Below are 26,506 nucleotides of genomic sequence, written 5' to 3'. Positions count from 1 at the left end.
TCATCCTCTTTGGGAGCGCAAAAGGAAAGGGAAAAGGCAGGCTCTCACATTCCACTCTACAAGAATAAGCAAACGGAAAGAAAATGATGATTCAGAGAAGAATAATGAATGAAGTATTGCGCTTCAAACTTGGAAAGTTTAAGCACAAGCTAGAATGTGCTATCTAAGATAGCGGCAGACCGGCCTTGAGGCAAGAAACGATAAGGAACAAAGCCGTCAACACATAGATATAAAGAAATGGAGGGCAGCAGACAGCAGATTGTGAAAAGATTCACAGTAGGAAACTAGTGAAAAGTGAGAGAGTCACCGGCAACATTGCACTAAAGGAAGAGGAATGGGAAATAGGTAATGAGATGGTAATGTAACAACAAAGGAGTGAGCGCCCTGCGGGGGGTGCTACACATTAACTTGGGTGCCGAATTGGGGGGGGGGGGGGGGGGGGGGGAACTCTCCTGATCTCATCTTCATGGCAAAAAAAAAGATTCTCATAACAAACTGCTGTGTGTTACATGAGGTGGGCATCATGACAAGATTCAAGGAAGGACAAGGTCTGTTGGGCCGCGGCAGAGGATGCCATGTCAAGAGACAAGGGGAAAGAAAAGGAAAATATAATGCAGCGAGAAAGGAAGCGCGAGGGTGGAGAGAGGTCTGCACGGGCACAACCTTTAGTCAGGAGGGAAGGCAACGGGGCCGTAATGGAGAGCTCCAATAGGTGTGCGATGGGTGCTGGAGAGCAAACACACTTGATGGATCTCCAATGTGTTGTGTCGGGGGGAAAAACGGACTGGGGAGAGGCTGTCAAAGAGAATAATGGCTGAGCTGAGAGGTGCATCATCAAAGTGTTACACCAAAAAAAAAAGCTTGGAAAATCCTTTTATCTCCAAATGATGTCAAGAATAGGCCAATGTGAGCGAACAAGGAGGGAAATAAAAGCAAGCTTAAGATGCTGGCTGAACCTGGGGGATTGTGGGATATTTGTGCAGCTGCAACAAAAGGTGTGTCATGTTGCACAATATTGAGGCTATCATGTTCTGGATGCAGCGCTAAGAAGAGAGAGACATACAGTGAAACAGGTGCAAGCACATTAAAGCTTAAATTTGAACTTCGACCAACAGTTTCAGTCGGGTTGTAACGCTATCTATATCTCACGGTTCGGTTTTATCACGGTATTAATCTCACGGTATGATAATTATTGTACTTACTGTATGGGAAGAAGGTTCAAAAGGGGCAAAGAGGCGAAAGCAGGAGAACTGGAAAAAAGCTCTTTTTCTTGCTCTTCTTCTTGACTCTTCCCGTAGACTTTAGTAGTTTAGTTTAGTTTAGTACAACCCCAATTCCAATGAAGTTGGGACGTTGTGTTAAACATAAATAGAAACAGAATACAATGATTTGCAAATCATGTTCGACCTATATTTAATTGAATACATTACAAAGACAAGATATTTCATGTTCAAACTGATAAACTTTATTGTTTTTAGGAAATCATCATAAACTTAGAATTTTATGATTGCAACACGTTCCAAAAACCTGGGACAGGGTCATGTTTACCACTGTGTTACATCACCTTTTCTTTTAACAACATTCAATCAACGTTTGGGAACTGAGGAGACTAATTGTTGAAGCTTTGTAGGTGGGATTATTTCCCATTCTTGCTCGATGTACAGTTTCAGCTGTTCAACAGTCCGGGGTCTCTGTTGTCGTGTTTTACGCTTCATAATGCGCCACACATTTTCAATGGGAGACAGGTCTGGACTGCAAGTAGGCCAGTCTCGTACCCGTACTCTTTTACTACAAAGCCACGCTGTTGTAACACGTGCAGAATGCGGTTTGGCATTGTCTTGCTGAAATAAGCAGGGGCGTCCATGAAAAAGACGTTGCTTGGATGGCAGCATATGTTTCTCCAAAACCTGTATGTACCTTTCAGCATTTATGGTGCCTTCACAGATGTGTAAGTGACCCATGCCATTGGCACTAACACAGCCCCATACCATCACAGATGCTGGCTTTTGAACATTGCGTCCATAACAGTCCGGATGGTTCTTTTCCTCTTTGGCCAGGAGGACACGACGTCCACAATTTCCAAAAACAATTTGAAATGCGGACTTGTCGGACCACAGAACACTTTTTCACTTTGCGTCGGTCCATCTTAGATGAGCTCGGGCCCAGAGAAGCCGGCGGCGTTTCTGGGTGTTGTCGATAAATGGCTTTTGCCTTGCATAGTAGAGTTTCAAGTTGCACTTACGGATGTAGCGCCGAACTGTATTTACGGACATTGGTTTTCTGCAGTGTTCCTGAGCCCATGTGGTGATATCCTTTACACATTGATGCCGTTTTTTTTATGCAGAGCTGCTTGAGGGATCGAAGGTCACGGGTATTCAATGTTGGTTTTCGGCCTTGCCGCTTAGATGCAGTGATTTCTCCAGATGAACCTTTTGATGATATTATGGAGCGTAGATGATGACATCCCTAAATTCCTTGCAATTGTACGTTGAGGAACATTGTCCTTAAACTGTTGGACTATTTTCTCACGCACTTGTTCACAAAGAGGTGAACCTCGCCCCATCTTTGCTTGTGAATGACTGAGCAATTCAGGGAAGCTGCTTTTCTACCCAATCATGGCACCCACCTGTTCCCAATGAGCCTGTTCACCTGTGGGATGTTCCAAACAGGTGTTTGATGAGCATTCCTCAACTTGCCACCTGTCCCAGCTTTTCTGGAACGTGTTGCAGCCATACAATTCTAAGTGAATGATTATTTGCTAAAAACAATCAAGTTTATCAGTTTGAACATTAAATATCTTGTCTTTGTGGTGTATTCAGTTAAATATAGGTTGAACATGATTTGCAAATCATTGTATTCTGTTTTTATTTATGTTTAACACAACGTCCCACCGTCATTGGAATTGGAGTTGTAGTTTAGTAGTTACTGTATTGTCATATTTTTTTTATTATTATATTAGAAATCAGATACTGCCTATGAACAGTGATTTCTTTGCTCGAGTCCGAAAATTCAAGTGACATCATTAAGTGAGGAGCACTCTTAAAGGCATAACAGTCCTTAGTTTCTTTTCATCTGCTTAGTAATATTGTAGGATGATTTATTTTTCTGAGCAGCCTCTACAATATGTTTTAATTTGAAATATGGACATTTTATTTGAAGAGAGGGAAGCATGTCAGATTTATTTTTACAGTGAAATCTGTATTTGTATGTAGTGGACCTTTTTAATTATTTCATTTTTGGGACTACTGTAACGTATTGGCGGAGGGATATGTTGTAATGGGGAGTCGTAATCGGCACTCTCTCTCCGTGTGATGTTCTTTCACCCACGACTTTCGACTTGAGATAAACACTCAGTTGTGTACCACTAAATAATGCCACTATTACAATATGCTTAAATAATTCAGCAGATCATCTTTTCGAAGGGGAGCGATGGTGGCGGCCAGCTCAGACCGGCATAGCGGCTACGCTTTAGCCCTGGAAGGGACTCGTGGCAAAGAGTTGTTTCTGCATCCCTCCCAACGCAGCCTTTTGGTCACGTGAGCAAGTCAGCCAATCAATGCATTTTTTTATGACGTACCCACACGGTCACACGGATTATGCGTCCAATCGGGTGTGTTTATACTGTGGTGTGGCTGCGTATCGCCGACTCAAAACTACGGCTCATTATTTTATACCGAGACAAGACCATAACGATATCGAGGCACTTTTCATTTCGCGATATCGCGGCATCGTGGATGTTGTTGCATCTGTAATTTTCATGAAGGATATGCCTTCAATGTCATTTGGTTATGAAAGTCGACCAAATCAGAAATTTAACAGTGTCACAAAACTATTTCATATATTAATCAGTTTAATTCTCTCCCCCTTTGCGGGCATCTCATCTTTCATGTTGCCATGTAAGCTGCAGTTATATTTATTTCAATACCCAAACCTTTCTACCGAGCTCTTACACCTTAAGCTTTAAATCATTTAACTTTACATTGTCGGGCACAATACTAAGATGCAAAATCAAGAACAAAGCTCTTTCAGCTGATTGTTGCACTGGCTCGGAGGACCAGAAGGCACGGATTGTGTTAGCAGTGGCACAGGCTAATTGGGTATCATTCCTAATTAGGTCAATTAATTAGGGAAAGCAGTTGAGACCACAAGCTCTCCATCAGGTCATTTGAGGATTACGCAGAGGAGGAAGGAAGAAAGTCGTGGGAAGAGTTGAGGATTACATTCGTCAAGGTAATTCAGCCACAAATGGGCTTTCCCTTACAAAAGGAAGCGATTACTACGGTTTTGTTTTTTTGTTTTTCCATTGAAATGCGTTTGAATTGTCAAACTCCCCAAGACTGGCTATGTTCACCCCAAGACAGCATTTGTGGGCTACATTCATGCAGTGTTGAGAAAAAAAAAAAAAAAAAGTCAAATGGATTATTGAAATCACTGCACACAATCCATTTACTTAATTTAACTACTGGTAAATAAAGATCAGCAATCAACAAAGCAATTCGTTCTGCAGAGAATCTGTGATGCTTGTCTGGGAACGTATCAAAGTGAATGCCTGAAAACGTCTTCAGACGCCTCCTCACAATCCTTACTGCCAAATATCCATAACAACGAGGACAACTTCAGTTTTGTTATCTTAAAAAATAAAATAAAATAAAATAAAACCTGTTCTGGAACAAGTTAGGAGTTCAACATCAGTTTCCATGGTGATGCAGCCATCTGAAAAGCAAACCATTGCCATGACAGCCAAGATTCTTTGCCATCATTGTACAGGCACCCATTTGGCCTTCAAACCAAGTGGAAGAGTCACATTAGATTTTTTTTTTGTCTTAATTTGGAAGCAGAACATTAAAATGAAACTGAAAAAAAAGAGTCGCACAAAAATGACATCACTATAGATGGCCTTGAGTGTTTTTCATTGGCTTTTGGTGACAGCAAAGAGGAAAAAGTGCTTTGCTAATCATATAGAAACATTCATGGGAATCATTGTGACAAAGCAGCATCATATAGAGACAAAAAAGAAAGTCACTTATATTTATTTATTCATTTTTACACGTGTACAACAATTAAACAACACATTTGCTGCATTCAGAAAGCTTGTCTCTACAATTTTCTAAATGCCCAGCTGCATGGGACTACCTCTAAATGGCCTAATGAGACATCTTTTCAAATGGCTTGAAATCTATAATCAAACTTTAGCAAAGTAATTAAGACGAGAAATCGAATATTGCATTTATAATTTCTAAATAACTGTATGTGACAGATGTAATAGAGTCAACTTAGCAGTGTCATTTTCTGATCATTTCCAATTTGGCTAACTTCATCTAATCAATCGCATCTCATGGGAGCCAGTGGACTGAATTAAAAAGCCAGCTAATTTTGTCACTTTCCCAACCGATGCCCATTGTTGTTTTTAATCCGCCTTGAAAAGCATGTGAAACGGAGGAAGAAAGAAATGTGAAACGAAGTGGAAAAAATGAAGAGAACATTGATATGCAAATGATTCATTCGTCCATCAGGTGTGGATGAGTTACTTTTCAAAATGAGTCTCATTTTCACATCCAATATAATGTGATACAGCTATACAAACATTGTGCCTCACTCCTCTCACTGTTTGAAATTGAAAACATACAATAAAGGAACATATTGTTTTGAGGTTACTATACGTTTTATAGTCCAACAATCACTGCGGTTACGCATATGAATCTGTATCTACTCTAAAAGAAAATCAGATGAAGAGATTGTGGATGTTGCAGATCATTTTTCACTAAGGTCTTCAGTCTCTCCATTTACGCGACAGCGCAGTGTGGTAAGCGTCCACCTCCCTGTGAAAGTGACTGACTGATGAGCTACACTTTGGCCAATAGCAAAGCATTTCCAATTACTTACTTAGTTTGATTCAATCTAGTTTGCGTATTGTTGACAGGTGAAGCTAATGGATTTCAATGACCTACAACACAGTAGGCACTCTTTTTTTCTTTTTATTGATGGACCTCCAAACATGTATACAGTCATATACGCACTGTTCTAATTAAATTACATTTATAATTTCTATTTGATCCTGAATTGTTGATTGATTGATCTTTTTCACAGATTTCAATGACATTCACAAGTCTCGGGAAAACTGCAAGTTCCATTAATTTCCGTACAGGCGCGTAAAAAAAATAATTATGTCTGAATGAGAGAGTCAGGAACTGACATTTAGCATTCACCAGTATTTCTTAACTGAATTACAACAAATCCAGTGGACGTTCCATGACATACAGTATATTACGCACTTCTGTTATGACACGGTTCAACAAAATCCTTAATATTATTCTCTAGTTGGATACGATGTAGGTTCAAATTATACCCTCATCGTTATAATGATTTCTCGTAATTTCCGAAAGCACTATGATCTTACAACATTAAATAACACCGCAGCAAGCCGCGGTGGATCTCCCCTCCCAACTCACGCATACCTAATTAGGACCAGCTGGCATGCTCTTGCAACATAGGGGTTAAATTTAAGAAGACAGGTGGAAACTGTTTTGCAGCTCTCTTCATGCATCCAGCAAACTTTTCTTAAAAAGAAAATTACGATCAACTGTACAATCATATGGTAAATGAGTGAACAGGTCAAAGGTGAGCCACTTTCAATCTCTCACCTCGACAAAGAGGAAGCAGGGTACAATGTAGGTGCTGGTCTTCTGATAGCTGCTGTCACCGAGAAGTTTCATCTCCTGCCTCTGGGCCGCCAGCCGTGTGGAAATCATCTGTCAAAGGTCATTGGAAAGCTTCAGTTCACTTACTTTATTTAGTGGGAGTCAAATGAGTGACCAAAAGAAGAAAAAAAAAAAACCAAAGGGTCAAGTTTTGCGACTACAATCACTACCGCGCGTAAAAAGGTGCAATTTAGGCAATTAAACACTTGAATTACAGTAATTGTATTAGATTCACTGACAATTCTACAGTTGTGTGCACCATTATTGGGAATTTGGCACCTTTGAATTTTTTTTTTCATATAAAGTGTAGCTGGTCTTTTGAAATTATTTGAAAAATGCCAAATGTGTATCATCACTATTATCAATGCATTTTCTATTCTGCTTATCCTGTTCAGGGTCACGGGGACCTGGACCCTAGCCGAACTGACTTTGGGCGACAGGCGGCCTACACCCTGGATTGGTCACCAGCCAGTTACAAGGCACATATAGAGAAGCCAGACGACCATTCACATCATCACTGAGTGGCAACTGTGCCCAGCGTGCCCATACACGAGTCAGAAGTGAACCACTGCACCATCAGTGACTGATGATTGATTCTAATGGTTGTGTACAGTAACAAAGACACCATTGGGCAATATTTTCTTGCACAGCAATCTATATGCAAGTAGCATAAAATAGGGTGTATTGGGCGGCTGTAGTTTGACATAGGTCGCGTTAATCAATGAGGAACTACAGCTAAACCTCCAACAGTTCTCCTGTAATTGTTTCCAACGAGCAGAGAGAATATATGCATGAGAGTACTGCTGTATGTTGTACAGTAATTGTACGTGTTACTGCAGTGTTTATGCTAAAGTAACATTTATTTGATTACTGCTGCAGTGATGCAGCCCATCGATGGCATTTCACATTCTATTTTAGCATGACGCTAGCAGACTTAGGTTTGGCAAATGGCAAAGATGCTTTCATCGAAAGTACTTCAAATGAACGTTTACGGTCACGGGAAAGAACACTTTGTCTCTCATTTGGAGAACGGTCAAAGTAAATTGCCAAACTAAACGTTGAATGTTCAGGTAGGGCAGCATAAAATAGAAAACCAAAACTGCAAACCGTATGAAATAAAACCAAGTGGAAAGAGCAAAAAAAAGTAACAGAAGCTAAAATACTGCTGGTGCCACAACAAACAATTCTCAACCAAAATGTTTCGTTTCCAGCATGATGAGGGTGTGAGCATGAGCCGAGCAGATATGAATACCAATCCTAAAGCTTTCATGTATGCAGATTTGATTTAAAAGCGTGAAGAGTTGACACTTCAACATGAAGCTAATTGAAAAATTCATGAACAGTAAATACAGTTTTGGTGAGTGGAATAGAAGCTCAGAATATACGAGAACACGATGCTCCTGGAATTGGGAAAATCCGCAAAAAAGACACATCTTTGGTAAGCTGCAGGGGTTACAGATTGGGGGGGGGGGGGGGGGGGGGGTAGTTGTGGTTTATGGTCTGACCTTTATGATAAATCAGCTGATAGCCATTTGTTCTTGTTGAACGCTTGCATTTTTTTTTTCATCCATGGCAGGACTTTGTTAAACATTCAACTATTTACTTTTCAAAAATTATTTTGTGCTTTGCATTCCTGCTTGTGATCATTAATGTTCTCAAGTACTTACGCATCCGACCCAGCTTATATTATTGCGGGTAGCACATTTCACTCAAAGATGATCCTTTAATGATCCGCAGAGGGACAATTATGATGTATAAATGAATGAACGAAATAAATACATACATTGGTAATCTCTAATTTTGCGATTCATTCTTTAGGTTTAAGAGGCAAAAGCCTCACAACATAATTCATTCTCCACCGTGCTTAACTGTAGATTTTTTTTTCTTCCTGTTTTCCATAGAGGTTTAATTTCAATGGTGTGCATTATCAAACAAAGTCTATATTTTTATCCCAGATAGACACTGGTCTGTTCAGAATGTCATTGACAAATATCAGTTAACGTTAATTGATACACTGGTGGTAGCCAATTAAACACATCAAATACAGCTATTTTTGATACAGCTTTTGAATTAGTGCTCATTTCTCATGTACTTAATGAGATGTCTGGTGTATTTTCATGTACACATGTACAGTACATACAGACACATCCGCCAACGATATTGGGGTGATGGAGAAGTAATAGTGAAAGCACCGATCTGATGATCAAAAACAAAAGCCTGGTAGAAAGAGATAAGAGGGACACAAAGTCACGATGCAGACATTGAGAGAGAGAGAGAGAGAGACGAACGCTAGCAGGCTCAGCAGCGGGAAATAATAGCGAGGTAAAAAAGGGAAAGGTTGAGTGACAACTGTGCCACTTCCAAGAGGTACCCCAAAGTGGAACAAAAGAATGAATAGGAGGTAACAAGACGAAGGCCATCTTTGAAAAATGGAGGAGTTTCTCACATGAAAAGGGAGTCTCAACTTTGACAAAAGTGACTCTGTTGCAATCAGATCACAATGCTCACATCTCTAAGATCATATAACTTTCGAATCATATTTTTATCAAAAGGCCAGCAGCAACATTTCAATATACCAGACTCCTTTTAACCTCCTGACATATTAAGTGTATTTGCTTATCTCCATGATGTCAACTTTAGAGGGGAGATCTTCCGCCGCCTTGTCAGTCCCTACCCCGATCGATGGTAGATCGTTGGGAAGGGACGATTACAAAGCACAGAGCACCTGTACACCAAAGTTAGGAGTGAATAAACGTTGCAATTTAAGTTCCTTAGTTTGCCTCAGTTAATTCCCCTTCTCAGCAGACTCGTGTATATCACCAAGTGTAGTTTGTGGATTTGCTTTGTTTAGGTTCCTGTTTTTGTGATGGAAATGGACTTACTGAGTTTACTGTTTCACTGCCGTTCCTCTGAATGCTGCAGCGGTCTGTATTTTTGCTGCTGTTCAGCCCTGCCTTGCCAAAATGGAACTCATCACTGACCAACAACCACATCTTGAGAAATAAAGAAATACTTAAGATCTTTGTCTTCCTCCACTGTTGTTGCTGGTTGTCTTGTGACAACTGATTTGTGAAAAGCAGTGTGAATTTTGCAGTTTCCAGCTTTGACTCTCTGAGGTGAAAAACCAACCACCCCAAAATGAGGCAAGTAGACCTGGGAAGTGCAGAGGGAAATTTGGGACATGGCTATAATGACGTCTCCTTTTAACTATCAATATCAAAGGTTGTAGCTGTCCATTCATTGATTTTGTAGGTGACAGATGATGACGCCTTGGCTGAGGTCTGTTGTCTCTAATTGCTCTTGCTGAGCAACAAAAGTCCTTCGTAGAGATCCAAGCAGTCGACATCCTCATTTGTGTGAAGTAAAAGTCTTTACTGAATGTTTTATTGCGGCAAGCCATGAGGAATTCCATGAAGCTTGGTGACAAAGTTTGCTGAGAAGCAATTGAATCAAGGCTGTTCCACAAAGGGAGGTGAACCACTCACTGGTGTGCCACATTTCACATTGGAAGAATCAGTTATCTTTCAGTTCCAGCAGGTAACCTACCTTTCAGGTACGGAAACCAATTTATGTCGGGTTGAAAGCCTCTGAATGGTTTGTAATTTGTTATGTGAACCAGAACAGAGCTTATTCCCAGCTGCTGGTAAAGAGGTCACACATACTTCCAGCCTTCACCTTCGCTCAGGGTTACAATTATACACTGTGCACACACACAGAATATATACTGTACTGCACACACAAGAAAGATCATATTTAAGTGTTCATTATTCATGCTATCTGATTTTATACTTATACGCCTCCCTTTCCCCTGTATTTCGAACTGCCTCGCAGGAGATACTAATTCATTATTATGCCTGTGACTGTATTCACTAGCCTTGGCTCATTAAGTTTTTAACGGGTTTAATGGCATTCACTGAACCTGTGAGGTAAGAGCTTGCAATGATAATAGGTAGAGAATACACTCTGTTGCCAATTTACAGGGACAACCATAAAAGAAAACTGCATATTGCATTTTGACCTGTAATAAATAGCATCCTAATGAGAATTACAAAACTGGGGGTTGATTGGCGGCTGTAATCTGAGGTAATTATAATTCTTCAAATAGTGGCCACTGGTAGTAATGGCCCCAATTACTACCCACCCCCCTACCAAAAAAAGGGTGGTTGATCGAGGTGGCTGTAATTACATTTTCTATAATGTGTGTCGCAATAGGCGTCAGAGTTGGAGAGAAAACTTTTAAGGTGGATTTATTGAATTCGTGACAAACAACTGAGAAACGTGCTGAAAAATTTAATGCCAGAAAAATTGGGACAGACATCTACCCTTTATAATACATATTAGCATCTCATATTTGTTTTAGTGAATGTAATTATTTGAGATTTAATTATATATATACTGTATGTCCAAATATGTGGGGACAAATGGAACTACGTCTGAATACATTTGTACACATAAAAAGCCATCAACAGACGCCTGGCAGTAATAAAGAGGTAATACCTCACTATGCAACGTAATACAGTATTGTTAATTGTGACGTGCACCGTGCAAAAGTGACAGCTGTTCTAAAGATATTGTCAAGCCAAATGCACCATGAATGTATGTCAGTGTACAGATGCACACACACTCATGACGTTGTGCTGGAAATGCACTATACGGCTTTTCTTTATGTGCCCATCATCTCAAGCAAGAGATGCCATCAGGCAAAAAGCTGGCGTGACTGATTGTCTCTGGTGCCGCTGTCCCCGTCTTTCGCACTGATGCGCTTCCATTGGGCACAAAGAAACCAGTTCACTATCTGGCTGGTGCGCACACACGCACGCGCACACGCCCGCACACTTCCAGATCAGAATTCGGGCACATCCTCATCCATAGATTTAACACATATAATAGACACACACAAGTCATATACAATACACGTCAACTTGGATGTAAAGCCAACAAGTGGGAGCTATATAAACCTACTGTTCTACAGTTCCAACTCACCTTAAACCTCTGGTTGGTTCTTGCTGTAACAAGGGCTTCCTCGGAGTCTCGCCCTCTAGCAGGATTTTCTCCAGCAGTTCATTCTGCGGTTCCGTATCTGTTTTTTCCCCAAAGCAGAACCTCTCCTCACTTCTGCCACTTGATCACCGAAAAGTCCAAGAGGCTCAGAGTGACCGGTGAGCTTCTTGCCCGCACGCGGGACCCCCTGCAACCACCCAACCTACGTACGCCTGCTGCTAGGTCGTCGAGATGAGCAAGATGATCTTCAACAGCACTTCAATGCTAATTAGTCAAGTACGACGGATCCACTGGCTCAGCGAGAGAGAGAGAGAGAGAGAGGCTGCTGGGTGTCGTCGCTGGTGAATACGAGGATGGAGAGGGAAAAAAAGAGGGGGATGGAGAGAAAAGTGTGTGCGCATCTGCATGCATGTGTGGGAGCGGAGAGGAGGAGGGGAAAAACAGAGGGTGGGAATTGGGAATATGAGAATAAGACAGCATGAAACGGCCAGCGTGTGCACCAGGCAGTGAGTTACGAAATGATGGAGAGTAAGAGATTTGTCGTTGGACACTGTGGCTAAAATGGAAGACAATCTGCCCTTTAGTGCTCCATAAAGCAACCACTGTCAGACACGATAATGGATCGGGAAAAAAAAAAAATAATAAAAAAATCAACACACCCCGGTTCAAATGTTTTGTGATATAAAAAAAATTAAAATAAACGAAAACCGTTTTTCACCATTAACGTGCCAAGAAACATGTAAAACTCAACCGGGAAAAAAAGTCATCTTTGAGAGGCAAAGTAGAACTGAACAACTGAAATAATGTGGTTGCACAAGCGTACACACCCTCTGACAACTGGGATATATTCAAAATTAACCAATCACTATTAAACTCATGTTAAATGAGAGTCAGCACACACCTGCCACCGTTTAAAGTGCCTCTGATGAACCCCAAATAAATTTCAGATTATTCTTTTTTGCTTTCTACCAGAAACCTGAAGCTTTTTCCCCTCCACCTTGCCAATGGTCCCAGTACCAGCTGAAGAAAAACACCCCCAAAGCATGATGCTGCCACCATTGTTTTCTGAGCAGCGTTGCCTTTGCGCCAAATATGCCTTTTGGAAATATGGCCAAAATGTTCAACCTTACTTGAACAGTCTCCAAAACACCTGTGGGAAAATGTGTTATGGTCCCATGAAATCAAGCCTGCCTCACAGTTCTAAGGTCCGGGGGTTCAGCCCCCGACCCACCTGTGTGGAGTTTGCATATTCTCCCCGTGCCTTCGTGGGTTTTCTCCGGGCACTCCGGTTTCTTCCCACATTCCAAAAACCTGCATATTAGGTCAATTGAAGACTCTAAATTTCCCGTAGGTGTGAATGTGAGTGCGAATGGTTGTTTGTTTATATGTGCCCTGCGATTGGCTGACAACCAGTTCAGGGTGTACCCCGCCTCCTGCCCGATGATAGCTGGGATTGGCTCCAGCACGCCCGCGACCCTAGTGAGGAGAAGCGGCTCAGAAAATGGATGGATGGATGGATGTTTGGTGTAAACAAAACTCATCACGAAAAGAACATTTTTTAGATTTTATTTTTACTTCCCCCTTTAAAGGATGTTTTTTTCCAGATGAATTGTACAGTAGAGCTCACACAAATGGTTTTTTACATCACAAAAACCTGGCATTTGAACAGGGGTGTGTAGACTTTTTGGATCTACTGTATGTATTACAAAACCCCTACATGAATATGCATAGTGTCACACTGTGTACTCCAGTATATTATATCACACAAGCTATCACTCGCAAGATGAGGTCGAGGTTGCAGAGAAAAGTGGAAAAGTGGGACACACCGAGCACATGGTCCTAAATGGGTCAGCGGCTCACAGGTACAAGCACACCAGCAATTCTGCTCATTTTGTGCAAGTCTTACCTGGAAAAAAAATGGACAGAAAGGTCAGGGACACATTACATTGATGATTGGATGTTCTGTCTTGTGACTTCACACGAGCATGTACGCTAGGCAGGATGAATCAGTTTACGGTTCACAGATATGGTTCATTTTCATATATTTTGATCTATAACGGAATTGAATTTCATTTTGAAAATCAATTACATTTACTGATACGAGTACAGTATTGCAATTATTGGCAGTTATCATTTAAAAGGTAATAATTGCTTGTAAGGGCGGAAAAAAAGAAATATTTTTCATATTTCTAATGCCAAAATGTCTTTAGTGTTATGTGTGTAAAATAACATTTCATGATTTGCAACATTTTCTGAAGATTCAAATTACATTTTTGTATATATAGGATTTTTCTCCTATTGCTTAATAAGCCTTTTCCATGAAAACTAACAAATGCTTCTAAGCGTCTTAAAAGTTCCTTTTTGGGGGGCGTTCTTTTACAAATGGTCCTTCTTTGTCCCTCAAGCTGTCTTTACCGTCAATGAAACTGGAGGGAGTCTCATTACCGGTATGCTGTTGCAATACACCGGAGGGATCTGGGATCAGAAGTGCCCCACTTGATTCAGCAGATGGGGCTGTTTTTCTTTTTTGTTTTCCTCTCTTTAACACAGACACATTTCTGACAAACATTTGTTATTGTGGTTTTTTGTTGTTGTTGTTTTTTTCGGTTTGTTTTTTTTATTTGATGTTTAAAATACTGTAAATCAACATTTATTTATTACATAATGTATGACAATTAGAAAATTTTGTAAATATTTTAGCAAGAATTATGGAAGTTGGAAAAATGACGTGGCGAGCCGGATCTGGACATGCATTTGACACCTATGCCCTAAAACCTTAGTTTACGCTTGAAAGAACGAGTACAATCGGCATCACAGGGAAAGGGCAACTGCTGCATTGCCCTCATGGGCATTTATGACTGAACCCTATGAATTCTGCCTAGCAACAAGAGTCAAATAGGATAAAGTAGCTGTTGCTTTGACAGCGAGAAAGCTAACATTTTACTTTAGTTTTAAAATGAAATACCGGTGCAATTATTTTTTGGGACAATTTATAATATTACCTCTGGAAGACAAATTAGAATATTATAATTGTCATAAATTAGCATTTAACTACATTTAGCACATTTAGTTATGGCAATGAAAGCGACTTGATACTGCCAGTGCTTTTTAAAATTACTTTAATTAAAATTAATTAAAATTAATTAATTAATAATAATAAATAAAAAAAAACAGTGCAAAAACTCAAAATCATAAAAAAATAAAAAATTAAAAAAATAAATAAAAAAAGCCTCATCACATTGTTTTTCGACAATTTCACTTGTTTCAAGCTATTTCTTACTTAAATATTCCACTGGAAATGTTTTTTAAATTAATTATTTTTTTTTTTACATGATGGGTCTAATTTGGATTAGCTTTGACTAGAAATAAAATAATCTAAAAATGTTAAGTTTCGCAAGGCTTATCAACTGTTCCTGCCCCATACGCCCTATATTGGCATAAGATACTTCATGGAGACATTTCATATTGTATCAGATACCCTAGGCAAAAACTCTTTGCTATTCAATTAGCTAGCAATAGCTCCAAGTGCCTAATTAACTTATTAGCTAATAGGTTCGCAGTACGCACCATTACAAGCCCCTGCCGAGTCAGTGCCAACACATGACAGCAATTCAAGAGGAGGCAGTGAAGCATCGCCGTGTGGTCCACTGTCATTTCATAGATTGTGTCAGGGTCGTAAATCAATTACCTGGTCATTAGCGTTAACACAGCTGGAAATGTGTGTAGCGGTTCTGACCATAGATATGAAACCTATATGCCAGCGTGCTGTAGCAGCCTGGCAAACCGACCTGCCTACGTGGCAGGCATGTTGGGAAGGTCGATGTTCCCTTCAAAGGCAACACATGGACATTGAAATTGAGTCATAAACTTGCTCGTTTATTTTTTTGGTCAATCCCAAAGCGTGTGCCATCACCACAGAACCTTTCTTAAAATATATATATATATATATATATATATATATATATATATATATCCATCCAGCCATCCATCCATCTTCTGAGAAAATGCAAACTCCACACAGGCGGGGACGGGGATTGAACCCTGTACCTCAGAAGTGTGTGGCAGACGCTCTAACCAGTCATCACCATGCCGTGTGTGTGTGTGTGTGTGTGTGTGTGTGTATATATATATACATATATATATGTGTATATATATATATATATATATATATATATATATATATATATATATATATATATATATATATATGTATATGTATATATATATATATATATATATATATGTATATATATACACACACACACACACACACACACACACATAGGCGGCATGGTGATGACGATGATATATATATATATATATATATATATATATAGTTTTTTCAAATTAATTTGAGGACAAATTCATATGGCAGGCTAAGGCAAGTTATGGGTGGGCTGGAATTGCGGCAGTGGACAGCTGGTCAAGTGTGGACATTTCCCTGGGGCGCCTGCCACACAAGACTTGAACTTGGTGTTCAATTCAGGCCTGCATACGGGGGACATAAAAGAACAGGCTCATTCAATTCCCCCGCTACCGCTTATTTGTGATGTGTGTTCAGAGTTCCTTTTCTATTATTGTGCACAATGAGCATAATGTAATTATGTGGTTAAACTCATTTTGGAATTGCTGCACACAACTAACAGTTGTTAGGGGAGCACAGACAACTCATGGCAAATTAAGTTCTTTTTGATTTTCCGCTGCTAAGAATGATCACATCTTGTGTTGTCAAAGATGACAAGCTGCAGTTCCCATGGAAACCCGCACGCATACGCTTTTAAAGAGCACATACAGTGTAGATGAAACAAGTGCCACTTGAAAATGGCCTTGCACACAAGAGAGAGAAATGAGCAAATTTGAGAGAACTGAGAGGGGGTGTATAAATTCAGCTAAGATGCCTAGGCCCTCAAATTAAATGTCAGCTAATTACTTCAACTACACTCTCAAATAGCTCAATCGCCAGAACACGCTCGTAACCAAGCAATCTAAGAACACATTCACTTGATTCTTTTTTACTTTTGTCAATGCAAAGACCTAAAGAACACGACAGGACACTCCAGTAAGAAGTGAAAATACATCTATTCCAAATCCAAGTTAAAAATATTGGGTATAAATATCTACTTTTGTTCTGAACCTTAACCATTACCATAACTAGTACAGTACAATGACGAGGCTAAAGGATGATTCGATGAACAAAATGATCAATCAGTGCTTTAATCGTCTAAATTAAGTTTTTGTCTGCTGTTGGTATATTTTAGGGCTGCACCTAACCATTATTTTAATAATCGATTAATCTGCACATTTATTATTATTATTCACAGATAAATTGGATTTTAAAAAAATATTTCCATCCCTTTATTCAAAAAGAGGACTATTTCAAAATGACAGTGCAGAAAATGCACAACCATAAAACTGATTATGATTCCGTTACTGCTTTAGTCCAACATTATCTTTTCTTTCCTTCTTAAAATAATTAACTGCTTAGCAAATCAACTTACAGTATATTGGACTGATTTGAGCGTGTTTCATGACAAGGGGGCTCCTCTCCTTTCCATTTTTCTGTTTGGGGCTCTCGGTGAAAAATATTAAGACATCCCTGGTCTCCAATTTTCTGATAGCTGTGAGACTACAGTAAACTGGATCAATCAATACATTTTCCCCCATTTGATGGAAAAAAAACAAATGACGAAAAAACAAATTAAGCAACTTAACTTCTTTTTAGACTTGTAGTCCATCAAAACACAGTACATAAAGACCCGGAAGTGTACCGTGAGTCAGATCAAGGTAGCAGAGTGGTTGAATCAGAACGTTTGCTACTACTCACAAGCATCAATTTCTTTGTTGTTTCACCTTAGTATTCTATTGATCTCGCTCCTCTTTACCTTATCATCCGACACACATGTGCACGTTTGTTCAATTTCTACAAAGGCAGACAAACCCACACAATGCAAACAAAAAGTTTACGTTTGGAAGCTTCTAGTCCTGGTGCACACGGGTATATAAGCACCACCTCGCTGCATTGTCAATGAAAAAGTGCAAAACGAACAAATCCCCAAGCTGACAAAGCGATGCACGAAAGAACAAGTGGTGCTTTTTTTTTTGTTAAGAGAAAGTTATGAAGACCATCTTGTGCCATAATGGGAAAACAGAAGTTGGCCAAGTGAGTGATTGCCTGTTCTCATTTCACACACAATCACTGTCAATTTCAGCCTAGGACTTTCTAACTTCAAAGATATTTAATTGATAAGCAATTGACAGGATTATCAGCAGAGGCTTGTGAATACTGTATATGATTCATGTAATTGATTTACTACCCATCCATCTATCGCTAAGATTGTTATACTTGTCCTTAAAACATTTCTACCATCGCTTTGACTTTTTAAAAAGCAAATGTAAATGCTTCATAAATGTACAATGAGTAATGACAAATGTTAAATAATACATATTGTTTTGACTGGCCTTACTGTACTTTCCTTTATTCCTCTCTCTGTAGGGGCAATGTGCTACGCGCTTTCAGCAAGTGAGGGTTTACATGAACAGCGCAAAGTTGAAGTTTGCAGGATCTGGTAAGAGTCAATGTTACAGACAAAACACATTCCTTCGCTTCTTTCTCAAAATAAATAAAGTAAAACTGAAGGCGCTCGTCTTCTCTTTATACTGTGCCTCTTGCGCTACTTGGAAAAAGTGTTAAAAACAAGGATATGAAGACTAGATACGCCAGCGCGCTGCAAGAGCCCAGCTAACCAACATGTTTACGTGGCGCTGGGCGTCATGTTTGGGGAGGTCGGCATTCCCATCATAGGCAATGCATAATGCATGGACATTAAATGTAAGTCATAACTTGCTCATTTCTCATCTGATTTTCACAAGGTTGACTCTTTTTGTCAACGTATACCGTGTGCTATTATTGTATAGCATGCAATGCAATGTGGGCCTTAAGGGTCTTTTCTGCTGGCCTCACCCTTCAAAATCACTGCGCTGCATTTACAACTCACATAAAATTGTATTAACTTATTTTCAACAGTCTCTTGTACTCACTTCATAGAATGTGTCTTGGCTGGGCAGCCAGTTAATTATTTTTTGGGGGTCCAATCAGCTTTCATCTTCTACATGTGTTGCCATAGGAATGTAATCTTCTCAGGGCCTTCAGACTCCAGACGGCTGGCCGATGTTACACACAATAGGGAAAGAAAATGTTTTCCCCCAGTCTGAACCAATCAGATTTCAGATTCAATAAACACCAGTAGGTAGCGGGCCTCCGGTGACGTTGGAATATTTCCGTCCTCTGATGGGTTTAGAGCTACTTGAGTGGATTTTCCCTACATAACATTACATGAAGTCGACGGCTGAGCAAGGTGACGAAAATGACCGAAATGATGGTTAAAAATTTATTTTCAAGGCGGACTTCTCAAGACAAACTGGACATTGTGATAGTAAGTCAGACAATGTTTGTAGCTGGCTGGCATGTTTCAACCCTGTAAAGGATTTATTCGCCACTTCAACAACATAGCTGGCGCGGAGCCAAAACAAGACTGTCTACAAACAATACACATCCCTGGTGAGTACAATGTGTTTTACGAAAGGGTTTTAGGTCATGCTTGTCATGTTATTCGATAAATTATGGTTGTGAGAGCCACACCAGCACTTTTGCCTGTTAAAACAGCACATTTGACTTGAGTGAGCCTGGTTTATAAAAAAAAAAAAAAAAAAAAATAGGAACTGTTAACGTGTCAGGCTGAAAAGTGTTCTGATGGAACTTCTTCCCCATTGAGATATATATCAGCTTGGTTCCAACATCCCATCTGTTTTTTCCCCCCTTAATAAATAAACTCACCATTTAAAAACTGCATTTTATGTTTACTCGGGTTATCTTTGTCTCATATTTACATTTGTGTCATTATGGTGAACATTAAAGTGTGTAAACAATGCAGACAACAAATAATAATTTAAGAAGAGGCAAATCCTTTTTGACGGCACTGTATGACCTCCTCCCACCTGATGGACAATTAGCCGGCTAGCGTCGGCTAGCGTCGGCTAATTGTTGAGCACAAGTGGGCAGCCGCCGTCCCCATGACCAATTTTGGCCATTCGTTCCTTTCACTACGATACTCACAAGGCGGGTCATGGCGCCGGTTCAAGCGGGACAAGCCTCCCAACCTGTTGTGGCCGCAGCCGACACTCGAAGCCGCCAGCCCGCGTGGTGAAGAGGGGCCGGCCTAGCTAAATCTCACCACCGGAGTCAGGTAACCGCCGCCGCCTGGCTTCCTGGCTTCCTAGCTTCCTTTCTCCTCCTCCTCCTCCTCCTCCTCTCACTCGCGAAGAGACACGGGGAGTACGCAGGTTATCTATCACTTGTTTTTATTTGTAGTTTTCTCATGTAGCGACCCAACTCCCCCTCCACTTTTTGGACCGCAAACCATCTTTTCGTTGATGGTCAAGCGCGTGAGGCGTTTTAAGAGCACTTGCTGGCTCAGGTGTTCAGGAAACTTCCTTGTCTTGTTTCCATAAAGCTAGCACAACTGCAGCGAGCATTTGTTTGGTTATTTCCGCCACATCTCTTGGTTTTATTTGGAAGTGCACGCTCGGTTGGATTTCCGCTATCAGGCGAGCCGCATGTGAGCCTCCGTTCAGCTCCATACTTGAAACTCTACGGTATGTATTTCCGTTGCAAATGCTTCTGTCCGTGCTGTGTGTTGACACCTTTTTGAAATCGGTCCAGCTGGGGGAAGTGAGTTCAGTTTAGAGTTGGACAAGCTCAACATCTGTTAACTTGTCTGACCTGAACAGTTAACACTAGGATTATAATGTGACTTTTTTTTTTTTTTTTTTTTTTTTTTTTTTTTTAAGGCGTTGGACCTCACCTTAATCATGCAAGTGGCACTCTCATGATTCAAATGTGTGTGTGTGTGTGTGTTTTGTTTATATATATATATATATATATATATACACACACACACACACACAGTAGTCTGTTAGTTTTGTATGGGACCATAAGGAACTCTTTAAGTTTGGCTTTGAACACTTTTACAAGTAATGAAGTCCAGGTCTGCAGGCTATGTGCAACAGTTTTGTGATGCAGTAGTTTAGAAAGCCAGGGCTGTCTTTTAACACTTTCAAGCTCTTGCTGTTCCAGTTGCTTCTCACTACTATGGCTGGATTTACACTGCAGGTCCAAGTGCCAAATCCAGGTGAAATGCATATGCTGATATAAGTATACCACTATTGTTCAGTTTATAATCGGAAGGAATTTGGTTGAAAAAAATGACAAGAATGAACCAATCGAACAAAAAAAAAACATTTACACTCTTGGGCCTCATAAAGTGATGTGGCTGGCTGCAACTGGTCCGCAGGGCTTTGGGTTTGACACCTGAATGAAGCGGTTCATTCTCCTGACTTGCAGCGTGGGTTCGATTCCCACTCAGTGACATGTGAATGAAAGTTTGAATGGTTGTTTGTCTTGAGTGGCGACCCCCTCCTCTCACCCTCTCACCTTCTCGCACTATAGAAATTGGATATATCGAAGGCATTTTTTTTTATTTTATGCTGTGATGAGGTATATCTAAATTGTGCCACTTGAGCAAAAAAAAAAAAAAAAAACTGAATTCTTTCACTTGAACCATGCAAGTGTAAATCACAATAATAAAAATACACACACCTGCATGCAATGTCTGAAACTCTTTCCTATTAACCACACATTTGTTTTCAGGCTTTTATGACTCACCGAGGCCTACTTGATGGCCACACCCTTGCAACCACTGCTATTCTTGGAATGCAGGTTTGTTTGTAAGAAAACTCATTTGAGCCATCCATCAAACAAACACTGCTTTTGCATGCTGATTTGCAAACAAAGGTCCCAGCAGGAGCTCCTCAAATGCCGCTTCTTCTGTCAGGCTCGATCGGGAAGACCTTTTCCGCAGGGGGTGTCGCTATAATTTGACTCACAGGACTCTCACTTTTTTTTTTTTCCCCCATTTTTGAAGGTTTATTAACGAGCATACTTTTGCAATAGTGAATTGGGAATGTGTATTTTTTTCCCCCCCTTTTGTGATTTTGAAAAGTTGTACGTACCGACCATAGTGTTGCCAAAACGACCCATGATCTCACAAATTTACAAAAACAATTATTAGGGACGAGCCTTTGAATAAATCAAATTTGGCTGGCTAGAGAAAATGAACAATCAGTTTTGTTTTTGTTTTTTTAAATTAGTATTATCAATAGGATGAAGTAATCTGAATGTTCTGAACTCTTTTTTTTGTGGGGGGGGGATACCAGTATTGTATTAAGTGGAATAATATCACCAGAAGGAGTTGCCTTTGTGGGCCTTAAGTCTGGCAAACATGGTGTGAAGGAAACCTGTTTCAAACCCTATTCCGAGTTGACCAAGTCACTTTTGAATCTGAGCCGATTTCTAGTCTGGTCAGCCGTCGTAAGTCTTACAGGGGCAAAATGAGGAACAATCAGTCGTTCCCAAACAGTCATACGAGGGTCGGAAGAATATCTGGTGTGTCACAAGAAGTCACTGGCAGATTTCTGATTTCAGATCTCTGAGCTCCTCACAGTGCTGTGATGATGATGATGATGATGATGATGATGATGTGAAGTTCATGAACAGGGTACACAAATTAAGTATTATGTTATGACGTGCGTACTGTGTCTATCGGTAAGACATACTGTGAGCAGTCAAGTCTTGAGGACTTCAGTTGTTAGCATTGACTTTTTGGTATAGCTGATTAAAACTTGTACAGTGTGAGTTGGCATTTAGGACTTTTCCATTGGTAAAATTAGGGGTGAACCAACAGCACACTTTTTTAAAACCGAGTACGAGTACAAGTACTTGCATTCTAGTTCTCACCGATATCATACTGTAGTACTGATACTTGATAATGCCATCGGCACGATGCTGGTATTAGTAGGGGGGCATCCCTACCTAAAATTTGCCCACCGTTAGCTGATGTCATGATCATCATCTTCCGACGTTAAACTAGATGAGACTTAATCATCTGCTGGTTGCTGTAGAGTACTGAGCTCCATGATTAATCAACTGCTCCGGGATAAATAAAATAAAAGTAAAAAATATATAAATATAATCAACAGAATTGTTAAGTCGGTTAATCAGCTTATCAATTATTATGCCCATGCTTACCTGTAATATGCATGCGAGAAAAGTAGTTGATGATGTCACTTTGTTAAAAACAAATTAAATTAAATAAAAAAACCATGGCACACGTTGTCCTGGATGTCTTTGAAATAGCGTCATTTTATATATATGATTTTAGATTTCAATAAATAAAACATTTCACGTGAGCGGCCTCTTAGGCCTGAGGTTTCAAGGAGATATTGAATGTAAAGAATCCCTGCGCAAGTTATGTGAAAGAATGCCACAGTAGCCAAAGAACACAATCTTCCGATGATTTGCAGCACACTAAATCGCCACAGAGGCAGTTTATGGCCTAACAAAAACACAAATTGAACTACAGCTGCTGACACAGACTGTTCAAGGCTTTTTACTAAAGTGAAACAAAATGACCACGGTTGAGGTGCTGTAAATGATTTGTGATGCCCGAATTTATCACGAGGCTTCGGAGGAACTTTACACTGCTTATTGACTACAATTCACTGCTCCCCCCCCCCCCCTCTTGTTTATAGAGAAATACAAAGGGAGTTTTTGTTCCAGAAACTAAGGTTGTTTGTATGATAGTTAACTAGTTCATTGATCTATTTTTGACTCTATTCTGCGGGAGCACCATCACGTTGTTTTTTTATATTCATTGCTGATCTTGAGAAGATGTTTGCAGATGATACATACACTCATATTAATGGAGCCTCTTATGAGACAGCAGGAATTAAATACTTGCATTTACTATAGCAAGACTTGGCCCTCTTTTTGTATTGCAGAATATTTTTGAATACTTGGGTGGGTTGCAATTTTTTAATAAGGTTAACTGACAAATGTTGTCTCGCTTCACAGGAACTGTTAATTTATAGCCATGACGTTAGCACAAGCTGGTTTTGTCACACTTTGCTCTGCGACTGTTGGACACCACCGTAACGATGTGTTGGCTGCTGTTTTCAGCATGCAGTATTGTAATTATTCAAATTATTCCTAACTTCAGGACAGTATTTACACCAGGGTACAGTATAATCTAAATTTCCCTTTCTTTTTTTTTTAACCCTTCTCTGTTTAAATGATTAAACATAAGTTTAGGCCAGGGTTTCTCAAACTCTGATGTCTTTTTGTTAGGTCACCTATGTCGTCTGTATTTTGGCTGAGTCACCTTCGGTATGTCACCTACATTACTTGTACCATGTCGTCACCTACTATATGCATGGGCTTCAGTAGAGTTTGAATATTGTTCATCAGCAACTGAAAAGCGTGAATTTGGGAAAATTGTCCTATTTGCTGAGCGACATAAAGTCCTAAAAAGGGGGCATTTGGGCAATGCGGTTTATTGACACTCCCAGTTGACGTTTACTGCAAAACTAACAAAATAGAGGTAGACACATTATATATTTAACCAAATGCATAGCGTCATCATACAAACGTCCACTAGCTAAATGCTAACACTAGGGGTGTCCCTATCCAACTTTTTACTTCCGATCCGATATTGGAGCCTTGAGTTTTGGCTGTTACTGATATCGGTACGATCCGATATCGGTACGATCCGATATCAACAATAATCATGTAAACTTTTTTTTTTTTTTGTGGTATGGAATGTTAGAAAAGGTTTGATTTAGTGATATTACTCAGAGAACAATAATCAGCAACAGTAGGTATGAGGAAAAACTGAACCATTTATTATTAACCAATGGGTTACATAGCGTCCCTTACTGTTTGTTGTGTATGATACTTACATCAGTTATTTCTCAGTTGGTGACGAGGGTAATATGAAGGTGAATTCATTTTGACCCTTTTGAAAGTATTACATTGAAACACGAGAAACATTATAATCTAAAAAGTGGGATCTCGGTACATTTAAACAGAAACATGAAGGGGTTGAAATCAAGACGTTTCCAGGAGAGATGAAATCCACGTCTTGCCACTAGCTTGTCAACCTGGTTATGGATGGATTTTCGGGAAGAGGGAAATTCCTCACGGAGGCATTGCTCCTGGCATATCTCTCACTCCACTCCATCACCAGTAAATGTCATATTTGACTTTCTCATCTCTTTCCCCATCACTAGCCGTAGCAATGTTACCGTTAAGGGTCTCCTATATAAACTCAAAAACAAGCAGCAAACGTTTGTTTCGCTCTTACCGAATATTCAGCATAGTATGAGGAAAAACAAGTCCTGATAGATGTGCAAATACTAACTTAACCAAATAGTTTGAAAAATACATGCTCAAAATGTGTTCGAGGTACTTTTCCTGGTCTTAATTTAGAAAAAAAACAAACAAACAGGGAAATAAATGGAAATTGAATACATCCAATTAAAGAATTCAACATTCTTAACTGTCATACAAGTACAGTATAAACATTATCATGTTGTGTAACAAACCTAAAAAAAAATACCTAGTTGTTTCAGGGAAGTGGAGGGGGAATTTCTGAAGGGAAGTCAATTTCATGCGTCGCAATTTTGAACATTTCTTCATTGTCATACTCACCCACAAATTTGATAACTTATGACAGAAACATTATTGCTTGTGCTTTGGAGGTGAATGAGATTAAACAAAGCTATCTTCTGTAATTATTAATGTCAATTTATAGTCGCTTTAGCTACACTATATTGATCAGCAAGGACCGAGCTAAGTTTTTCCTCTTCTATTGTCATCAGCACAATTTTCCTCCAAAGACGCATACCGTAATCAAAGTCTGAGATCCTGGTAATTCCTACCATGAGAATAATATCGGAATGCACCAGTAATTGGTTGAATGAATCCTGTTGTCTTTTGGTCGCAGTCACAAGTTCAGCATTCTACCCTAAGTTAGGATGATATGGCCCGTTAGCGCTGCTCCAACTGTGTTTAAAGGTTGCACAAAAACACTTAGTTCAGCTAAGCTTAGTTATAATGGCTTTATGGCTTTATAATTTGCTCGTCTCACACAAAGATGGTTCACCTGGAAACAACATTACTAAGATATGAGGTCAATGCCCTCCATTGTGTACAGATGACACTGTGTCATATCTGGACTTCCACTGTACCACAAATAGTTTTTCAGTGTGGATTTAATTTACAAATGGAGCAAGACTGTGCTTGAAGGATCGTCCGCAAAATAAGAAAAGAATCCTGCATTAATCCTGCATCCAAAATTCCTAAATAATAGCTAATTACAATTCAATTTCAAAATACTGATGCAACATATATTTTATGTGCCTGTAATTTCTCTTAGGAATATAAATGCAGAGTGCTTCAATAATGCTATGTAGAAAAGCATACTTTTAAAGTTCCCTATTAATGAAATAAATAAAGTACTTTAGTTCATTTATACCATTCAGAGATTGTATTCCTGCTTCAACATTCAAGTGTGAACTGTCCGTCACATTTCTGTGGGGGCTGTTATACATTACTCGTGCACTCACTGTAGTAGTCTCGCCACGCTGCACTATTTGCATATCTGTTGTTGACCAATACTGGCCACTCATGCCAGAGTAGCATCTGCAACATTTGCACAATCAACATTGTCCCAGATTATCTCACTACTCGCTTGAAGTCTCTGCGCCCTTTGCACAATGGTCATTGCACCGGACTATTGCAATATTAGTCTTTCGAACTGCTCTAAGTGCTAGAGGACTCTGCATCTTTTTGCACAATTGTCAAAAAAAATAAATAGATGTACCTGCATTACCAGATAACTAGCAACCCTTTA

The 26,506-nt window shown here is 39.7% G+C and overlaps 2 protein-coding genes across 9 annotated transcripts in view; one reads left to right on the top strand and one right to left on the bottom strand.

The window, feature by feature from the left end:
• Positions 1-20,325, bottom strand: part of LOC133403929 (phospholipid phosphatase-related protein type 5-like) — a 48,032-nt gene extending 27,707 nt beyond the window's left edge. Inside the window, exons 1-4 of one of the 4 annotated variants that reach the window (XM_061679365.1) lie at positions 19,813-20,325; positions 18,738-18,860; positions 13,526-13,605; positions 6,642-6,749 (exon numbers count right to left, since the gene is read on the bottom strand). In XM_061679365.1, coding sequence (XP_061535349.1) covers positions 6,642-6,749; positions 13,526-13,534 — 117 coding nt within the window. In that variant the 5' untranslated portion in view covers positions 13,535-13,605; positions 18,738-18,860; positions 19,813-20,325. Of the gene's footprint in view, positions 1-6,641; positions 6,750-11,681; positions 12,101-13,525; positions 13,606-18,737; positions 18,861-19,812 lie in introns of all 4 variants that reach the window. The other 3 variants (XM_061679366.1, XM_061679364.1, XM_061679363.1) reach the window with 3 other exon arrangements.
• The window catches only part of palm3 (paralemmin 3), a 37,111-nt gene continuing 29,715 nt past the window's right edge, over positions 19,111-26,506 (top strand). For 2 of the 5 annotated variants that reach the window (XM_061679362.1, XM_061679359.1), the window contains exon 1: positions 19,703-19,942. Coding sequence is in view for 1 of the 5 variants with exons in the window: in XM_061679357.1 (XP_061535341.1) it covers positions 19,164-19,257 (94 nt within the window). In the remaining 4 variants the exon portion in view is untranslated. Of the gene's footprint in view, positions 19,258-19,702; positions 20,352-26,506 lie in introns of those variants that run through there. The other 3 variants (XM_061679361.1, XM_061679358.1, XM_061679357.1) reach the window with 2 other exon arrangements.

Source organism: Phycodurus eques, chromosome 6 (assembly GCF_024500275.1).
Source record: "Phycodurus eques isolate BA_2022a chromosome 6, UOR_Pequ_1.1, whole genome shotgun sequence".
Taxonomy (NCBI): Eukaryota; Metazoa; Chordata; class Actinopteri; order Syngnathiformes; family Syngnathidae; genus Phycodurus; species Phycodurus eques.
Note: the sequence above shows the minus strand (reverse complement) of the source record. Positions and strands in the feature narration are given on the sequence as shown.